The 18,874-nt window shown below is 39.0% G+C and overlaps 1 protein-coding gene across 4 annotated transcripts in view; it reads left to right on the top strand.

The window, feature by feature from the left end:
- MLLT3 (MLLT3 super elongation complex subunit) overlaps nt 1-17,800 on the top strand; it is a 138,655-nt gene extending 120,855 nt beyond the window's left edge. The window contains exons 8-11 of one of the 4 annotated variants that reach the window (XM_027807917.2): nt 1,416-1,515; nt 4,698-4,769; nt 6,054-6,125; nt 14,336-17,800. In XM_027807917.2, the coding sequence (XP_027663718.2) occupies nt 1,416-1,515; nt 4,698-4,769; nt 6,054-6,125; nt 14,336-14,467 (376 nt within the window). In that variant the 3' untranslated portion in view covers nt 14,468-17,800. The remainder of the gene's footprint in view (nt 1-1,415; nt 1,516-4,697; nt 4,770-6,053; nt 6,126-14,335) is intronic. The other 3 variants (XM_055699382.1, XM_055699380.1, XM_055699381.1) reach the window with 3 other exon arrangements.
- Nucleotides 17,801-18,874: the final 1,074 nt, after the last annotated feature.

The following is an 18,874-nucleotide window of genomic DNA, read 5'->3' as shown; positions in this document are numbered from 1 at the left end:
GTGCCTTTTCTAAAAACTAAGAGAATTAGCCATTTCCAATACAAACTATTTCTATACTAATCCATATGGCTGTGAAGATCTTCCTTCGACTTCCCTTGATTTCATGCCATTGTGACTTCAGGGGAGTAGTCATAATTGCTCTTTGGCATAAATGAGATAGAATTAAATCCTTCAATTGCCAGATGAGCTATTTTCTACGTAGCATCTCATTTTCAGGATCTCTTTGCTTACCAGTTTTAGGTTAAGTTGTTAAATTGGATCAAAATCAATTAAATTTGAATTTCAAGTAATTTCTGCACTACGTGCAATAGTTAATGTGTAAAAGTGCAGGCAGAAGGCAAAGCAAGCATCTATCACAGAAATTACTTTTTTAAAAAAGCTTCTGCATCCTAGCTGCAACCTGAAGAGAGTGTTCATCCCTCCTTCGGGCAACTTTACGCTCCATCTGAATGTTGTTGCAGGTTACGGAAAATCCGAAGCTAGTCTCTCTTGAACCTTTTCATAGTAGGTTCTTTATCTGATCCACAGGCTTTTGCTGTGAGTGTGCAGCACCCGAGTACCAGTGTCAGCTACTGCTTAAATGGGAATGTAATAGGAAAACTTTAATAAATGTGAGCTTTTTCCCTGGTATACTTTAGCAGCTGGCATCAAGGAAAAAAAGACTAAAATGACTAGCAGTTTGAGAATTTGTTCATGACAGTGGTTGTATAAAGGATTGTCTGAAGCTCAACTTGCTCTTAATTGTGGAGATTTTGTTTCTTTTTTTTTAGTAAAACCTTAAGGCTAATTTTTCTCTACCTTCTTTTTATCCCAAATAATTATTCTTTTTTCTTCCAACAGTTAAATATTCCCTGTTGTTCCTAACTAAATGAATGATGAGACTGGCAAGGAACTGAGCTTTTTCATGTGGCCTTTCCCGAGATACTAAGTTTTAAAATTTTACCTAGGCAAAAGACTGTTATTTGTGACAACAAACATGGAACTTTTCAGTGAAACACCTGTCCAAGTGAGAAATACAGCTGTTTAGAAAGCTTGTAGAAGAGCAGAAAATTATATCTAAAAAAATTTTCCTCCTTCCGTGTGGCTGTGAACGAAGATACAGAGTAGGTTCAGGAATGCTGGGAAAAGCAGTTTGATATTCTAAATATTTAACAGTATCTGTAATGTTAGATGCTGTTAACTAGACATGTCATCTCAGCCAAGTGCAGGCAGACAGCCTTATTCTCCATGCTGTGCAGAGCTTCTTTCAGAGTGCAGCCCTACTCAGATGCCTCTCTTCCACGTGACCTTGATTAATGATGGCTTGCTTAGCGAGGGGTCATTCTTGGTGTCTGCCTCGAAGTGCAAGCTCGGTTCACCCCTGTTAACAGCCCTTTGTCTGGAGGTGTAATCTCTTGGCTCTGTTTTTTCCATAGGGTTAGTCTGAGTGATGGCAGTGACAGTGACAGCAGTTCAGCTTCCTCACCACTACATCATGAGCCAGCACCACCTTTACTGAAAACCAACAACAATCAGGTAAAGTCAGGATTCGTAAATGCAGTCCTGGGGAGCTGATAATGACATGCTGACTACTTTGACGCAGTTACTTAGTCCATAAACTGACATGCTAGCTTTTTTATCGGTAGAAGGATTTGGATTAGCAAATACTGTAGACCAAAGTAATGTTTTCATAAGTATTTTAAGAAATGTGTCCTTTCTGTATGAATTAGCTTTGTAAGGTAAACAATGCAAACTGGCTTTACAGTGTCAGTCATACAACTGATGCAGATTAATACAGCTATTGATACAGGTATTAGCAGTAGACAGTTTGCGTCAATAGGCTCATTCTCAGGAGTTTATTGACTCATCTTTTCCCCTCTCCCCCACCACTGTTCATCTCGAAAATACAATATTTTTTACTTCACTAGAAGACACAATAGTTTTTTTTACCCCACTATCAAAGTGTTTTTTCTGTATCTGTAAGAGCTAACATTGTTATTATTTTTGAGGTAGGAAAGTAGGGTAGTTATTTTTTTCAGAAAAAAAGAAATTAACCTAGAGCTACAAAATACATTAGGGACAAATGACAGTTAGAGTTTGGGAGTTACCTCACACCCAGTCACCAATAAAGCAAAGCTCTCCAAATATAAAAATTAAACATAAAACCTGTTTTTTTTTAAAAAAATAATAATTTATAAAATACATAACTTGTCCCTTATTTTAGGGAGCCGCAATTCAGTTCCAGTGTCAGTTGGATCATAAACAAATCAGTCATAAAATTTGCTGACTGGTCATAAATGGCTGCTTACGATGTTGATACAGTTAGAATAGTGTCTACATGTATTAACAAAAGTCTGTGGTTTAGGTGATGAGTTTTATGGGTAAGTTTTTCCTATATCTCTTAGGTTAACTGCTTCGATTATCTGCCAGAAATTATTTACTTGTAAATGTTTTTCTAGTAATGTTTCCAATACCAACTTACTGATAGTGCAGAAACAAAACATTATTATTCATGTTAGTTAACTTCAAATACACTGTGGAGAAAAAGCACACCCTAGGAAGTAGTATGTACACAGAAAGGAAGGAGATTCCATGTCCAGAAAGCATTCTTACCCACCAGAAACTCTGTAGGCTTTTTTATGTTGCTCTGTAAAAAAGTTACAAGTTTTAAAGACAGAGTCTTTTGGGAGAAAAGCAGACTATAAAGATGAAGAATATTGCATTTACTGGAGACATAGCACAAGAAAAACAAAACACCTATCTATGGCTTGTTGCTTAATGAAGACTAACGTGTACAGAGGCAGTGTAAATTTTAGTAATTGTAAGTCTCAGTAACAGCAGCCCACTCAGTCACATCTTTCATATTCCTTTCACCTTCATTGATCTAACAGAAGGTCTGCCTGCACATCTAAGCACTCCAAACAATAGCAGTGGGCCAGCTAAAATTGAATGTCACGTACCTTCTTCCATTTTTATAATTAAGCTGAATTTTAAAATCAAGCTGAAAAACATAAATTCAGGGAAGCATTATGACAATTCTAGTTGTACGGACCATAGCCACATTTGAAATCTCTGCTTGGTAGCATAGTGCTGATTGCCAGGATGATGCTTCTGACTGGTCAAATCAGGGTTGTGTCAACTAAGTCCATTCATAGAACTAAAGAGCTAAGACAGAGTTAGTATTTATATAAGCTTCCTCAGATGTGATCAGTGTTGTGTCTCTTCTAAATGAGTGCTTAAGATGTTGGGTTTCAATTACACATCAAGAACACTGTAAGGAAGCAGATTTTTTCCAAATATACTGTGGCCTTGCTAAGGTTCTATATAAACAGAGTTTTCTTCCTTTAAAAACAAAAGCATCTGAAAGGTGCTGGATCCACACCTAGAGGTCTGGGGTTTTTTTTTCAAAACAAGACTTTCTTTTCCACTAGCCTACACAGCAGTAACCCCAGGGAATACTGAATCAAAGAACTGGGATTTTCCTGCAGAAAAGTATGTTTTCTTTTCTGGACATGCGTCACTCTTGGCCAAGTAAATCCTTAAGTAAGGTTAACTCAGATCTGCAGTAATTTTCTCTATACAGGGAAATAGCTGCCTGCCTGCTGTATTCGCTATGCACCCTGGACAGCATATATGCAATCTTAGTGATTTATACCAAGGGAAGTAGAAATGAAACAGAGCTTAGAGAAAGCTATCAGTGAGGCTTCTTACTAGTCTAGAAGACTTGATTTTACAGGCCTTATTTCCTTGATTTATTTGCTGAGGTTTGTCCTGTGTTGTGACTGTCCAGCATGGTTTTAGAGATAAACATGCTAGTGATGTTAGTCTTACCTACAATGAAATGTGAAACAAAATTTCCCATCGTCTGTGATCATTTACTTTCCTTTGATGTTTTTCAGAAGAACTGATCATATTCTAGGTTAGGAATAACATGATGATTTATTATGTTTTTTCAACTCTTTTTTTAACTTAAAAAGAAGTGTGTTGTGTGTGGAAAATTGGTAGAACAATCAACAGTTCAATTTCCCTAAAGTATTCCTCACTTTAGTCCTAAAGTTTTCATATTAAGCATGTTGTTCTGCTGCTTGTTGACATGCTCTTCTTGGATGTGGTTCATTACTGGATGAAGCATTTTGTATATTGTTTGTATATGTGGTGGTAAATGGCTTAGTATGGCATTGAAGGAAGGGTACCATAAGTGCAAGAGAAATTACCATCAAACACGTTTTTTTTTTTCAGTTATAACTCACGCAGTCATTTCAAAGAATGTGTTTCAAAATCTGTATTGTAGAAGAAAAGATACAGCATTGCGGGGACATGGAGGGAAGAACAGGAAAAATATACTGTCATGTAACATTTCAAAAGCACTGGATAGTACTCATTTTGTATCTGCAGAATCAGACCTCTTATCCTACCGATGTGCAAAAGATACAAAAAAGTGTTGAGGTGACTTTAAATGACATGAAAATAAGACTTTTAAGGTTTAATAATATCAATGTCGCCTCATTCCAGCAACTCAGCATGTTCTGCTGTAAGCTGCTTTTTTTCTGAAAAATATGAGTAGGCTGTATGGATTAAAGAATGAAAAGCTCTTGAGTTTTGATTATATTTTCTCCAGATGTTGCATTCTTTGTGTTATTAACTGATAGCACAATTTTTCATATGTAATTGTATCCAATGATGCATTTAATTTTTACAGGATTGTCTTTCTTTTCCAGATTTTAGAAGTGAAAAGTCCAATAAAGCAAAACAAATCTGATAAACAAATAAAGAATGGGGATTGTGATAAGGTAAATGAAAATGAGGTAACAGTAAACTAGTCCAGAAAGTAATATCAATATATTTAGTAAACACCAACCTTTGTTACAGAATGAAAATCTTAGTAATTAGTACATTTTTTGCTATGGGTTCCTAAGGTTCAGATCTTTCTCTTTTTTTCCTGTAATTCTTTCTTCTTTCATGCTATTTTGGAAGTGTTTCCTTCAATACTTACGGTGATTTGGCAAATGTGACCAGTTAGGAATCTGCCATCTATTATTTATTTTACCTACTCTCCACCATGAGTTTGCTTTGTGCTTCACAGGTGAAGTGATAATTTTTGAAGAGGAGAATTCAGAGTTGTATTCATAGCCTGTAAATCCATCAATTAAAAATATATATATTTTTTCCAGAATCCTTTCTGAAGACTGTGCGTTAGGAAGTGGCAGTGTGATCTAGCATGTTAAACTAGAATGATGTGAAGCAACAGTTACCATTTAACACTGAGGAAGACAGTTTTGCATAAAATTATATCAACTGGCCATGAGTAAGAGCTTTAAGTCCTTGTGTGAGTTAACATAGCACAATTTCCCAGTGTGGACAAGTTCCTTTGAAGGTTCATATTTCACAGGTATTAGTGATAACATGAGGCAGGAGACCAAAGTTTCAGTATCTGCTGCTAGATTTTCAGTGGCCTGATCCATGTGCTTTTTGGTTTCTTAAGCTGGGTGCTGTATATCTCTCCGCTTAAAAGAAAAAAAGGTTTCTGATGGCTCAGACTGAAGGAGAAAGTTGATAACTGGGTGAAGAGGTGGGACATGTTTGACTCCCAGGAAGAAGGACAGTGGAATTTACTGTTGTATCAATCTTTCTTGATCTTTTTCCCCTTATATGTCCTTGTTGTCACAGAAAATTAAGTAGCCTTAGAGAAAGAGAAGGGGTTTGACTGTGAGCCTTTAGGTTTGGGTCTTATGTGGAAAGGTGGGAGACTTTTTTTCAAGATGCTCTTTTGGCATCACCAGTCTGTTTGACACTTTTTGTGACGGTTCAGATACAGAGATTATCTTCTACAGCGAAGGACCACCTAGCAGGATTTACATTGGCTATGAAGTATCTTAAGAAAAGCCACAAAAACTTACATTTGGGTTCTACTATGCTAGAGAAAGCCAGAATACTAAATGAGAAAATTTAGCTCAAAGAAGATTTAAAATAAAATTTCCATTTGTACTGGTTTTTGAAGACATCTGAATTTTTTGAAATTTATAGCTATGACTTAATTAACAAGTTGTTTATGGGGGGGGGGGATTTGTTTCTAGGCGTATCTCGATGAACTAGTAGAGCTCCACAGAAGATTAATGACATTGAGAGAGAGACATGTACTGCAGCAGGTGAGGAGCACTCTCATGCAATATCACAGCGTGCTCATGGAAATTGTGAAGTCACATCTATTTTTTTGTCTTCATCTAACTCTATAATCAGGTTTAATGGCATTCAAGCCTGTATAAACCATATACAGTCCATTACCACTTCCAGTGCAGTTTAGGGAATTTCTACATATACTTTAAATTGTATTATCGCACTAAATGACAAAAAAACCACTAACCCTGTGTAGGCTAAATTTACACCAATTCATTATTATGTTTCTCAACATACTGTATCAATAATTACGGAAACAGGATGGGAGAATGGATACATACATGTGCACCATGACTTGATAACAATCTTGTTGCTTTTTCCTGAAAATGATCAGCGTTTTCACAGAAAAAAATTAAAGATGTTTTCTGTGGCAAACAGCAAACGTGGAATTCAAAACAAAACTGGGGGAAAACACATACTCATTGAGCCTGCTGAAGTCATGGAAGAGTACAATAAGAAAATGTGCAAACCAAGAAGGCTCCAAATTTATTGGAAGGTTATACAATAGTAAGAACAAAGAATAGTATTCTTGTTTTGGGTGGCATTGTCAGGTGTTATTAGATTACAAATTGTGAAGATTAATAACAAAGCAGATGTAATCGTAGTACAGATGGTTTTATTATGTTTAGTGCAGTTATGTGCTAGTTGTGGACATGTTGTAAAGTGGGAAATCTTTTCTACGCGATTGCCATCACTCATCAAATTTCTCAACACTTGGATAAGTGTGTTAAAAGTATTTTGTAAGCCCAAACATTAATTTGTTTATTACTTCAGGCTCAATGTTGTAAGTAAAAATGAGAAAACGGTTGAGAGGTCAGTGAAAAGGAAGACATTGATTAAGGATATTCTTAGTTAAAAGATGAATTCTGATAGCTTTGTCAGATTTCGTAAGCTGCAGCACACAATGATGCATATTGGTTATTCTTCATAATTTCATGTACAGTTGTTTCCCAAGTTCCCTTTTGTCTACAAAAGGAACCAAAGCACACTTTCAGAATGGTGACAGAGGCAAATTTTTATCTACATTGGGAAATTAATGTGCAGGAGGCTAAAGGGTAGGAATTGCAACACCCTCTCTGCTTCACATTATTCATTAATTCTTAGAGAGTTCACATAAAAAGTGAATCTGAAAAAGCCGCTGTATTGTAAATTCCCACCGTAGCTTTGCTTCCTGAGCGCTTACTTCCCCAGTTATCCAAGGCATAGCTGTTGAATGGTTTCACTTCTGGTAGACCTCGGTAGGCAGTATTACACAGTTACCAGCTCTCAGTACAGAATGACACCACTGCCTTAGCCTGCACCATCTGGCCCTAACTCCAGCGCTCACTGGGGCTGTATCGACAGCCTGCAGAGAGTGTAGGGCTTAGGTGGCTTCATGAGAAATTTTGAAAATGAAAAACATCTTCAAAACGCTTTAAGCAAAGCAAAGATGAAAACTAGCAAGAAACATTTTTACCCTGTGAGGATGGTCTAGCAGTGGAACAGAGTCCTGGAGAGACTGTGCTGTCTCCATCCTTGGAGCTTTTGAAATCCTGACTTGATGAACCTGGAGCAGCCTCACGTGATTGCATGGCCAAGCCTGCTTTGGGCAGGGGCTGGGAACAGAAAAATCCCTTCCAGCTGTAATTCTTCAGTCATCCTAAGAAATACTTTCCAAGCAAATAAGCTGGTTCAAGTTGAATCCATAATCCTCTTTCTCATGTAGTAGTATTTAAGTGTATTGGGTGGGGAAGAAATCACAGAATGGTTGAGGTTGGAAGTGACCTCTGGAGATCATCTAGTCCAACTCCCAGCTAAAGCAGGTTCACCTACAGCAGGTTGCACAGGGTGGTGTCCAGGTGGGTTTTGAATGTCTCCAGAGAAGGAGACTCCACAGCCTCTCTGGGCAGCCTGTCCCAGGGCTCTGTCACCCTCAAGGTGAAGAAGTTCTTACCTATACTCAGATGGAAACTCCAGTGTTGTAGTTTGTGCCCATTGCCCTTGTCCTGTCACTGGGCACCACTAAAAAGAGCCTGGCCCCGTCCCCCTGACACCTGCTCCTAAGATATTTGTGTACATTGATGAGATCCCCTCTCAGCCTTCTCCAGGCTGCACCGGCCCATCTCTCTCAGCCTTCCCTCATGAGGGAGATGCTCCAGCCCCCTCACCCCCTTGGCAGCCCCCCGCTGGCCCCTCTCCAGTCGCTCCCTGTCTCTCCTGAACTGGGGAGCCCAGCGCTGGGCACAGCACTCCAGGTGCGGCCTCAGCAGGGCAGAGCAGAGGGGCAGGACACCCCCCGCACCCGCTGGCCACGCTCCTCCTGATGCAGCCCGCGCTGGCAGCGGCCTTCTTGCCCACCAGGGCACACTGCTGGCCCACGGGCCACTCGGTGTCCTCCAGGCCTCCCAGGCCCTTCCCCGCAGAGCTGCCTGCCAGCAGGTCAGCCCCAGCCTGTGCTGGTGCGTGGGGTCGCTCCCCCCCGGCGCAGGACCCTACCCCTGCCTTTGCTGAGCTTCATGACGCCCCCCCTGCCCCACTGCCCAGCCTGCCCGGGCCCCGCCGAACGGCAGCGCAGCCCCCGGGGTATCAGCCGCCCTCCCAGCGCTGTACCACCAGCAAACTCGCTGCGGGCACGCTCTGCCCCTTCACCCAGGGCGCTGGGGGGTGGGCTGAGCAGGACGGGACCCAGTCTTTTTAGTCTTTTACTTTTGTTGGAAAAATTGTGCATTCATCTACTAAATCTTCTTCATGGGAAGTTACTAAAACAAGGAAAAACTGTGTGAAAAGAGACATAACTGAGCTGGAAATCTAGAGTATCCTATTCTGAGTAAATGAAAAAAAAGCAATATGTTCTTCTGCATTTTAAACTAAAGATAGACCTTTTCTTTTTTCCCAGGGTTATTTATCAGACAAGAGAAAGCATTCATTCATTGACTGTAGCCTCATAACTTCCGTGAAGAGTATGATTTTAATACCGTAGTTGGTGACTTCTGATAGTATGTTTTTTAATTAGTGATATTATAAAAGTTAGGTTGATGTAGAATCAACCCTGTGTTGCCTTGTTTCCTGGGAGGCTGTTCTTGCAGATTGTTTCCCGTGTTTGGGGTGCGTGCAGGCTGTCGGTACAGCCCCAGTGAGCTGGAGTTAGGGCCAGGCGGTGCAGGCTAGGGCAGCGATGCCGTTCTGTACTGAGAGCTGGTAACTGGTAATACTGAGAGCTGGTAACTGGTAATACTGGCTGCAGAGGTCTACCACAATACAATGGGGGAGCTAGCTTACTCACTAGTTGTCTGTTAGCCAGTCTGCACTAGCAAATGGTCTATGCTGTTATAAAACAAATAATGCAGTTTAGTTTTGAAGACTTTAATCCCTTTATATTCTGCGATTCATTAGTTCATATGTTTTTATCAGTTTACAGAAATAAGTTCACAATATTGAGTGGATATCTTTCAGAGTGTCAGTGCTCCTCTGCATTACAAAAAAACCTGTCATTCCATCTTAAACATCCTTACTGCTTTTCAGCTATGTAAGTAATGTGAAATAATTCCAGTGAGCACAGAAATGGAGAAAGAGTACAGACCCGAGAAAGTTGTTAGGAATGAATGTGAAACTTCTAGACCAAGAAATACATAGAGACTATAGGAAGTACAAAGATCATGAGAGCAAGGGATAAAACTGTGGAAAGGGATGGTATTTACTGCATATGAAGGATTGCATGCAAAAATAGCAGAAGACCATAAAAGCTGCAAGAGTTTTCAAGACAATGACGATGTTGAAGTGGAGTGATGGTGGAGTTGTGTGTTCCTGAGCAGTGATTGTCAGCTCTTTAGTTTTTGTCAGGGCAGGTAATAATCCCTTGCAAATGGCAAAGTCTGCTACCCGCAGACTTCTAGGGAATTGTTAGAGAAGGGACTTGTAAGAGAAGAATGAAGGCATTGATCATTCGAAAACGCTGGCTTTTGAAACTTGTGCTGAGGGATGTGCAAAGGAGAGGACAGGTTTTTGCAATTTCAGTTGTTACCAAGTTCACAGGCATGACAGCAAACAGGAATGCAGCCAAGTTGGAAATGAGAAAAATGTATCTGTCTGAGAATGTGGCTCTTTCCCAAGAAAGGCATTTCTCTTTGAGATGCTTTGTTAAAGGAAGCTGAAATAAATCTGCAAAAAAGAGGGAGGAGGCAGGAGACATGTCGTATTGAACTGCAAGTGCCTGGAAAGTAATCCTGATGTAAAATGACACTTAGAGATATGTAAGAACTGTCCAAGAGGGAGAAGGCAAACGGAAAAGAACATTTGACCAAGAAATCAGTCCTGTGAGAGTCACCTGAGCAATTTTTATGTGAATATTGGACAATGCCAAGACAGAAATCGGTCTGAAAATACATTTTAAAAAGAAATATCTCTCCCACCTCTTTCACTGTAAAGAAAGGGCTTGGGATTTGCAGTGATGAGGCTTGTGGGGTTTTTGGGGATTTTGGGGTTTTTTTTAACATTTTAACATCTGTGATTTCCATTGAAATAGTAGGGATAACCAAGTGTGCATCAGATGTTAATACTGCATGTCCCATACATTCAAATTTGGCTGCCTAAAGCTGTGTTTCTAAATCTGCATTTTCAGTGCAGATGATGTTAGCATGACCCCATGAAAGGCAACAAGATTTCTGGTAAGACTTTGCCTTTTATTTTGAGACGTCGGAAGTTGTATCTTCAGTGGGTGAAAAGTTTCCTTAAAGCCGGTGTGCTAGACAGCACAGGCATAAGGAAGAAACTGAGAGTGTGCAGCACTGCTGAAAATTACGTTGCTCGTGTCCACAGCTTAAGTTCAGATGGAAACTGTCCCCTGAGAATTTTCTGCAAGGGGTAGCTTGCAGGTCTGGAAACTATCACATGGCCTAAACTCCTCCATAAATTGAGAAATACACACACACACAGACAGACACAGAGACACATGCACGCACGCACACACACACACACACTTCATGTTTAAAGGCAGACAAATAGTTGTACTATAGTGGATAATGATGAAACTGAGCTGGAGAGACATTATGTAAGAGAGATGTGCATTACAGCAGAAAAGCCAAGCCTGCTACATCAGGAATGAATGGGATACTTTTGTTCTTTGCAGCCTGAGGTCTCGGAATAAAACACTTTAATGCTGTGGTTTTGATATTAGAACTGTCAGGCTTCCTGGCAACTAATCTCAACGTTTATTCTTTTTCAAGTATTTCTGTATAGCATAAGGATGCATATGCTAATACTGTAAGTCATGAATTCCTCATGGACTGGCACACAAGCAGGTGTTTTTCATTGAGCTGTCTGGGTTTATCTTGATACATTTTTGTACCTCCTTTAAAACTTTTGGGGTTCATTTCAGTCCAATTTACCAAGTGCCCTGACATGGTGGCTACATTTCTTGAGGGCTGGATGAGGGATATATTGAAAATGTTTATATTTCCATTGCTCTAGAGCTTTAAAGCCCAAAGCAGAACATGATCAATAGAAATCCTTATCAGTTTTTTAAAATATACAGTGCTGTTTAAAAATGCATGTGTTAACACTTTTATGTAATCTTTGTTTCTAAAGTCAGGCATATTGCTGTGGGGGTTATGAGTGGTGTTATTCTTCTACTGTAATGCAAGGAAGTGTTAGGCAGAATTGTTCAGCATAGCTACGCCTTCATGGCCTCGGCTTCTGCAGACATCTTGTGCAGCCATTTATATATCGCACAGTGAATGTACAGAGACCAAACCTGAAATTGCATTCCTAATTTTACAGAAAGAGGCTGGATTGACTCATTAGCTTCTCCTTACATGAGGTTCAAGAGAGTGCCTTTCAATGAGAATGACATTCAATGAGAATGACAAATAACACATATCAAAGTTTCCTTCTGGTAACAATCAGTTCTGTCCCATTTGATTTTTCTTCTCTCTTATTAATTGCAGTATAGTAGGAGATGGAAAAGTGTTACCAGAATCTGTGAATCAACAAGTGGACAAAAGAAGTTGGCAATTTTAGATTAAAACTTCCCATATGGAAAAAAATTAAAGCCAAGAGGCACAGGTTTAAATGAATTGTTAAAAAGAGCAGGATTGTTCCTAAGGACTTTCAGAATTTTGGACAGCTGCAAACCAAATTAAACAAGTTTTACTTTCACACACACACACACACACACACACCTGGTAAATGGAAGGTGATTGAAAAGGGGGATTTTTACTATAACAGGCATTTCCCTCTTATTATTTTATCTTGTTTCCATTCTGTTTAATCCACCCTGGGCTGTATCGTTCTATGCCTTGACAATACACATACTTCATTTATCATCAACATAGTCTTTTCTTCCATGGTCTAAGGAGGAAACCCATCTGCTTTTATCACAAGATGAGGAGTGGAAAATTAAAAAAAAATTAGTTTAAAATCATTTTTCTTTTTCAAGTTGGTGTATTCCTACCAGATTTGTCATTTTAAGGTATGCTCTGTAAGCCATGTGTGCACACGTCTGTATCTACTCCAGCTGTTTGAAAGAAGTTACAGTCAGAGTCATAACGCTCAAACAAGTAAGGACTATCTAGCAGCAGAGTTTTGATGGAGGTGGATGTGGAAGCTGTGGAACTAAATCGGTTTCAGATTGAAGGGTGCAAGCAGGATATGGAGCCCAGTCTAGGTACTGGGGAAGCAATGGTTGGAAGGAATGAGCAGAAGATCTCAGAATGTTCTGTCAGTCCATGACAATACCCAGAGGTCCACTTCAGATGGGGTGCCTTTCTGTGTGCTCACTTGGTGTGTCTGTCCCTTGGAATGAAACAACACAGAACAGACTTAGAGATATGGTCCGCCCTATCTGACAAATAATGCTTTGGCTTTCTGAGATGTTGTGTGGGTTTTTTTAGGTAGGTGTACATTCTAGAACTTCACATATCTGGAGTTACTTGTTAAAGAAATTCAGTGTTGAGTATGACCACTCTTCAAAAATGTAGGCCGCAATTCAGAGACTAAGAAGCAGAAAGCGACAAGTTAGATACGCACTGTTGATTTCACAGAATTACAGAATGGGTGAGGTTGGAAGAGACTTCTGGAGGTCATCGGGTCTGACCCACCCCCTGCTCAAACAGGAACATGTAGAGCCAGTTGCCTAGGACCATGTGAGATGGCCTTTGGCTATCACCAAGAATGGAGACCCCACCACCTCTCTGGGCAACCTGTGCCAGTGCTTGGTCACCCTTACAGGAAAAAAGTGTTTCCTGATGTTCAGAGAGAGCCTCCTGTGTTTCAGTTTGTAACCATTACCCCCTCTCCTGTCACTGGGCACCACTGAAAAGAGCCTGGCCCATCCTCTTTGCACCCTCCCTTCACGTATGTGTACACATTGATAGGATCCACTGTGAGCCTTATCTTCTCCAGGCTGAAGAGAATGGCTTTCTCAGGCTTTCCTCATAGGAGGGGTGTTTTAGTCCCTGTTTTTCTCAACAACATCTGACAGCTCTTCTGTTTCCTGTTTGAATGAAAGCTGTGATTGCAGGTTAAACAGTCGCCAGAAGAAGTGTTTTTTGCCATTGGTAGGAGTCTTTCATGGTTGATTCATTTTTAAAAAAATGATTTAAGTCTGATACTCCAGAAGTAACTGTTAGTATGTGAACTAACAGTTGATGTGAGAGCTCTTGAATAAATTTTCTGTTTGATAAGGACTAGATTGTATAAGGATTTATTTCTTTCCCTTACTTTCAGAAAGACTTATGCCAATTGTTTTCTAAAATAACCTGCTTAGCACTTATGCACATAGTAAATATTCCAGAGATCTACCTGGGGTTCTTTTTATATGTTCGGGCTTGGGGGCTGGGGTGCATGTGCTCATGTTTTGGGGTTTTTTTTGTTGTTTTTTTTAAAGACCAACTAATAAAATATGCAGATTTTGTTTTAACATTTGTAATATATATTCTCAATAGTAACATTTGCTGGAACAGCAGATGGGTAGGCTGACGTTATGGTTGATGATGATCTAAAAAAAACCAACCCTGAGGTACTGTACACTGGATCTTAATGTGTGTCAGAAAGGAAGTGAATGATAAGGATAATGGTTTAACCTGCAAGTATTCGGGCGATTTGGCTTGGTTTATGCCTTTTGTTTCATACTTAGTGGCATGCTAATATATTCAGTAGGCATGTAAAACTTGTGAAATTTTCAACTGCATCTTTTCTTTCCTTTCAGGTAGTAAATCTTATAGAAGAAACTGGACACTTTCATATCACAAATACAACGTTTGACTTTGATCTTTGCTCACTGGACAAAACCACAGTCCGTAAACTACAGAGTTATCTGGAAACGTCTGGAACCTCCTGAGGATTCAGCATCTGGCTGCATCAAAAACTGTTCTTTAAATGACACATTCAGAATGATGCAACCAAAATGGGGAGAAGGAACAAAACAACCGTCTTCAGCTTTATTTTTCCTTAAAGCCAGTCATCATCTCTTAATAAGGGAGAAAAAACGTGACAAGACTCAGAGGACCGCTCTTCTGAAGAAGAAAATACTCTGGAAGAGTTTGCCTGGATAGCCTTGAAAAACAAACACACAAAGACAAAAATACTTGGTCTTAATGAATGTGTATGGTATCATGTATCTCTCTCTGTGGTGTTCCAGTCCACAAGATGAATGCATGTTCAGCACACTGCCTTATTACATAACTGATCTATTTATTATTGCATACATGTATTCTAAAAGTCATTGAATGACACTACCAGATGTTGCAAATAGCGGGGTCCCATGTGTGCTCTTTTCATGCAGTACTATCACAAGCCTGGTAAACCTTATTCATGTTAAAATGCCACTTCTTGCTATCTTTTTCTAGTCACTTAAAACACTACAGTCTTGTTTTCACTTCTGCATTCCAGGAAACAAGATACAAAGTTGAGGACCAAACAGCGGTCCTGTATTTTCTTTCCTATCTGTCACAGCAGGTTGCACTGCAGGTCCTTGGTTCTATCCATTTATTGATCTTGGTCACAGTAGGAAATGCACCAAATAGGATCATATGACTTGCTGTCTAGCCTTAGTGAATAAACCAGTAGGGCTTTTAACGAAAAACTATGTATACTGTCCTGAATCCAGCATCTTTTCCAGTCTCCATTCTTGTGTCTGTTTTAATGTTACAAAATTAAATATGAGTGAAGGTGTTCTGCAGTATCATCATACAAGAGGAAATACTGGTCCGGTCTTCTAAGAAAGTGTTGTAGAAAATTCTTAATTTGGAGCTATTTATTACTATAAGTTTTAACACTCCTCTGCTGCCATTGTGTAACTAACTTTTACCGTAAAGCTATATGCATAATAGTTTTGTTTGTTCATGTAATATGTGGTCTGCTTAGTTTGTTTTGGGGTTTTGTTTCTGGTTTTGTTGGTTTTTTTACAACTGCTAAATTAAAACCCATTATTTGAAAAGAAAAATTATGTTGTTACACAGTTACATATTGGAATATATACATATGCTATATTGTGTATATATATGTGTGTGTATATATGTGTACACACACCTGTATATATAAACACACACATATACATACCTGCTTTTTAACACTTCCCAGATTTTCTTATCTTTTCAACAAGCCACTTGTGTTTCCAGAAGGATTTCTTGTCTATAAAAATGCGTATTCTGTCATACCATCTGTTACACATTAAAAGCAGGATCCTTGTTTATGCGTGATCAAATGAGAGGATGTGTACTCACTTTCCCATCAAAACTCCGTGCTCTCATATTGCTGATGGTTTCTTGATGAAATCATCATCGTTCTATTAGAAGTTCAAATCCTCCAATGAAAAGAAAATAGAACTAAAATAATACTTCTGGAAGCACAGGTTTATTCAGGTTTACCTGCCTTACAAAATGTATCTTGTTTCTGGACAGGCCAGTATGTAATGTGTATGCTTACATGCCATGTGTAGTCTGTATGTGTAGAGCTGAACAGTAGTATCTGTATGACTTACTGTTTCATGCGCACAGATTGTGCAGCACTGTAAAACTAAATTTTATTGGGGTTATTTCTTATTCAGATGGTAAATTTTAATAGTGTTTCTTTAAGTCCAAAGAAGGTTTTACACTTTACTCTTTTTGAGAGGCAGGATATGGATTGGGCTATGGTTCTTTTTGCTTATTTAAAATGTTGTTTGACCACACTCTGCAGGGAGTCCTTCTCAGGCTTCCCAAGAATAAGTGTACTTTTTCAGTAATGTTATGACTCTTATTGACGATTGGCATGAAGCATACTTGAAGCATTATGTTGTTCTTTTAAGTCTATGTCTTAATGTGCAATTGGGGAGCAGGGTGAGGGGAGGAGGAGCGGGAGTGTAATTGCAAAGTTACTTTTGACATAAGGCAGGTGGTGATGGGGATAGGGAAGGGATGCATGTGAAGGGGATAAACTTCAATTTTTATTGATTATTTTATATGAAAATGTTTGGAAATCTAAAAGAAACCTTAAAAACATTTGTTCTACTAGTGTGTGTTCAACTTCTTATCTTTTAGTTATACCATATACTTATGGACTTCTGTCCACTTTGACTTTTCTAAGTTTTGTGGTAAAAACTCATTTGAGTTTCAGGAGGGGAAGGATCCCATGATTCTTCTAGGACAACTGTTGCATTGTTTTGCTAGAAATGGTGAAATGAATAATTTTACCTTTATAATACCAGATAAGCTCAATTATGCACTGAGAACAGGGTAGAAGAAAACAGCAAATAGGAGAATAGGCATAAAAGGGAGATGACAACAATTACAGCGTCAACTTTGTACTGAATTTCATGCAAATGGTGGATCATCCTTTAACTCTTTAAGTTTTCTGATTCAATGGGAGAAGGAAGAACGTAGTCTGCAGTTGTGTGTGTGTGTGCGCGTTGACTTTCACAAAATTCTGATAAAATAAGAATTACTAAGTGTTGATCTACACTGAAAAAATACAGTAGCTATTTTGATCTAATTTTGTATGCAGAAACAAAATAAATCCTTGTTCACTTAATTTCAGACATTCATATTTCTCTTAAAGAAAAAATAGTAAGATACCCTTCCAAGACTTTAATGTATATGAACATTGATCTTTGGGATGGGTTAGTGTTTTGGCAATAAATGTTTTGGAGTTTTACTTAACATCAGGCAGTTTAAAACAAAGTTACACGTGAGAGTTTGGTTTTGTTGAGGTGACCAGGCAGAGGTCTGCAGTAAGTTGCAATATCTAAAAAAAAAATTTCAGCATGAGTTGCTGTTACCAGAACAGTAGTTATATGCAATAGGAAGGACAGTTTGCATCTCACCACTAACGTTACAACCTCAGAAAGTGGATGTCCAATACGGTTGAGAAGTTTTAATATCGTTTTGTAAGTCTGAATCCACTGAGAGGCTTTACAAAAAATTCATTATCATCTGGATGTTTAGGCCATCTTAGTCCATGCTAAAGAGAAAGAGCAAGAAAGGAGGAAGGGGCATACACTGAAGTGAGGAGAGTCTTCCAAGGTAAAACAAAACCCATGCTTAGTCTTCAGCCTTTGGATCATAAGAAATGGTTGATCATTTCTCTCTCTCTTTTCATGGGTTGTGTGGTTTTAGGTTAAGTCTATGCTTTCAACTTCAGAAGCCAAGTACATACAGTACAGTGCATTTGGAGAACCCAGTATATTTTTATTAAAATTTCTTTTAGTCTGGAGGATGGAGATTACAAGTTCTTGGGTTTTGCCTGACCCATTCTCCTTCTTTCCCAATCTTACAGTGAAATAAAGTATGTTCACAGTCTGCTTCGGGTCCTTGATCCTTACTTGGCAAGTATAATTTTGTTTTCTTAGAGCTATACTAATGTTTTGGGGTCTCTTGAACAACCCATTGATTCATCTGAAGGAAAAAACTGTTTGGTTGTTGTATGCATTGTCTTACTCTAGGCATTGCTCTGATGGTAGAATGTTTGCTTTGCTTCATGCCATATTTGTCCGTACACATCGTATACCATCTGTTACTAGTTGCAGTTTAACGGTAAACAGTGTATATTTTAGTGAACTCCTGTTTAAGTCTGTAGAGGGACTTGTTACTTTTGTTTGCTCATTGGTCTGTTGATTTGCACTCTTTGCTGTAGTGCAGTACACTGAAACTGAGACTCACAATGAAGTGTCAGCCATAGCAGGAGCTAGCAGGAACTGCAAAAATAAGCAGTGTAAAACATGTTCCAAAGTTTAACTTTGTGTTAAGTGCAAGGCATGTGTTTTTATAAGCCTTAATAGTTTTCTTAATTATTAAGCACTATACAGTAGAATGTAGTGTACGCCAGGAAGCTATTTGGTATACTGTACCGAGAAGCTTTACTGTTGGGCGTAAAAAGCTTATGAACACATGATGGAGACTAAAACTCGTATATCTGTAGTGCTTTTGTGTGTGCTTGGGAGTTAATCAGTGCATTAAGACAGCTAAACCAGTGACATTTACAAGGCTGACTCTGTGTCTGAGCAGATAAATTAACATCAAAGCACAATCACATAAGGGCCTTGAATTCACTTGAGCAGCAAGAAATGCTACTATGATTAGACAGGAAAGAGCAGAGAACAATACCCTTTGTGTGGGGAAGAACTAATTAAAAAAAAAAAAAAAAAAGTAGAAATCCCTTAGTAGCTGGACATGGTTCCTTATGTTATCATAGAGAATACAGGTTTTGCCGGTCAGCAGTACTGTCTGCTGTAAGAGTGGCAGTGTGCAGCAGCAGCTTCTTTGGTTCACTG

The sequence above is a fragment of the Falco cherrug genome, chromosome Z (assembly GCF_023634085.1).
Source record: "Falco cherrug isolate bFalChe1 chromosome Z, bFalChe1.pri, whole genome shotgun sequence".
NCBI classification, from domain to species: Eukaryota; Metazoa; Chordata; class Aves; order Falconiformes; family Falconidae; genus Falco; species Falco cherrug.
Note: the sequence above shows the minus strand (reverse complement) of the source record. Positions and strands in the feature narration are given on the sequence as shown.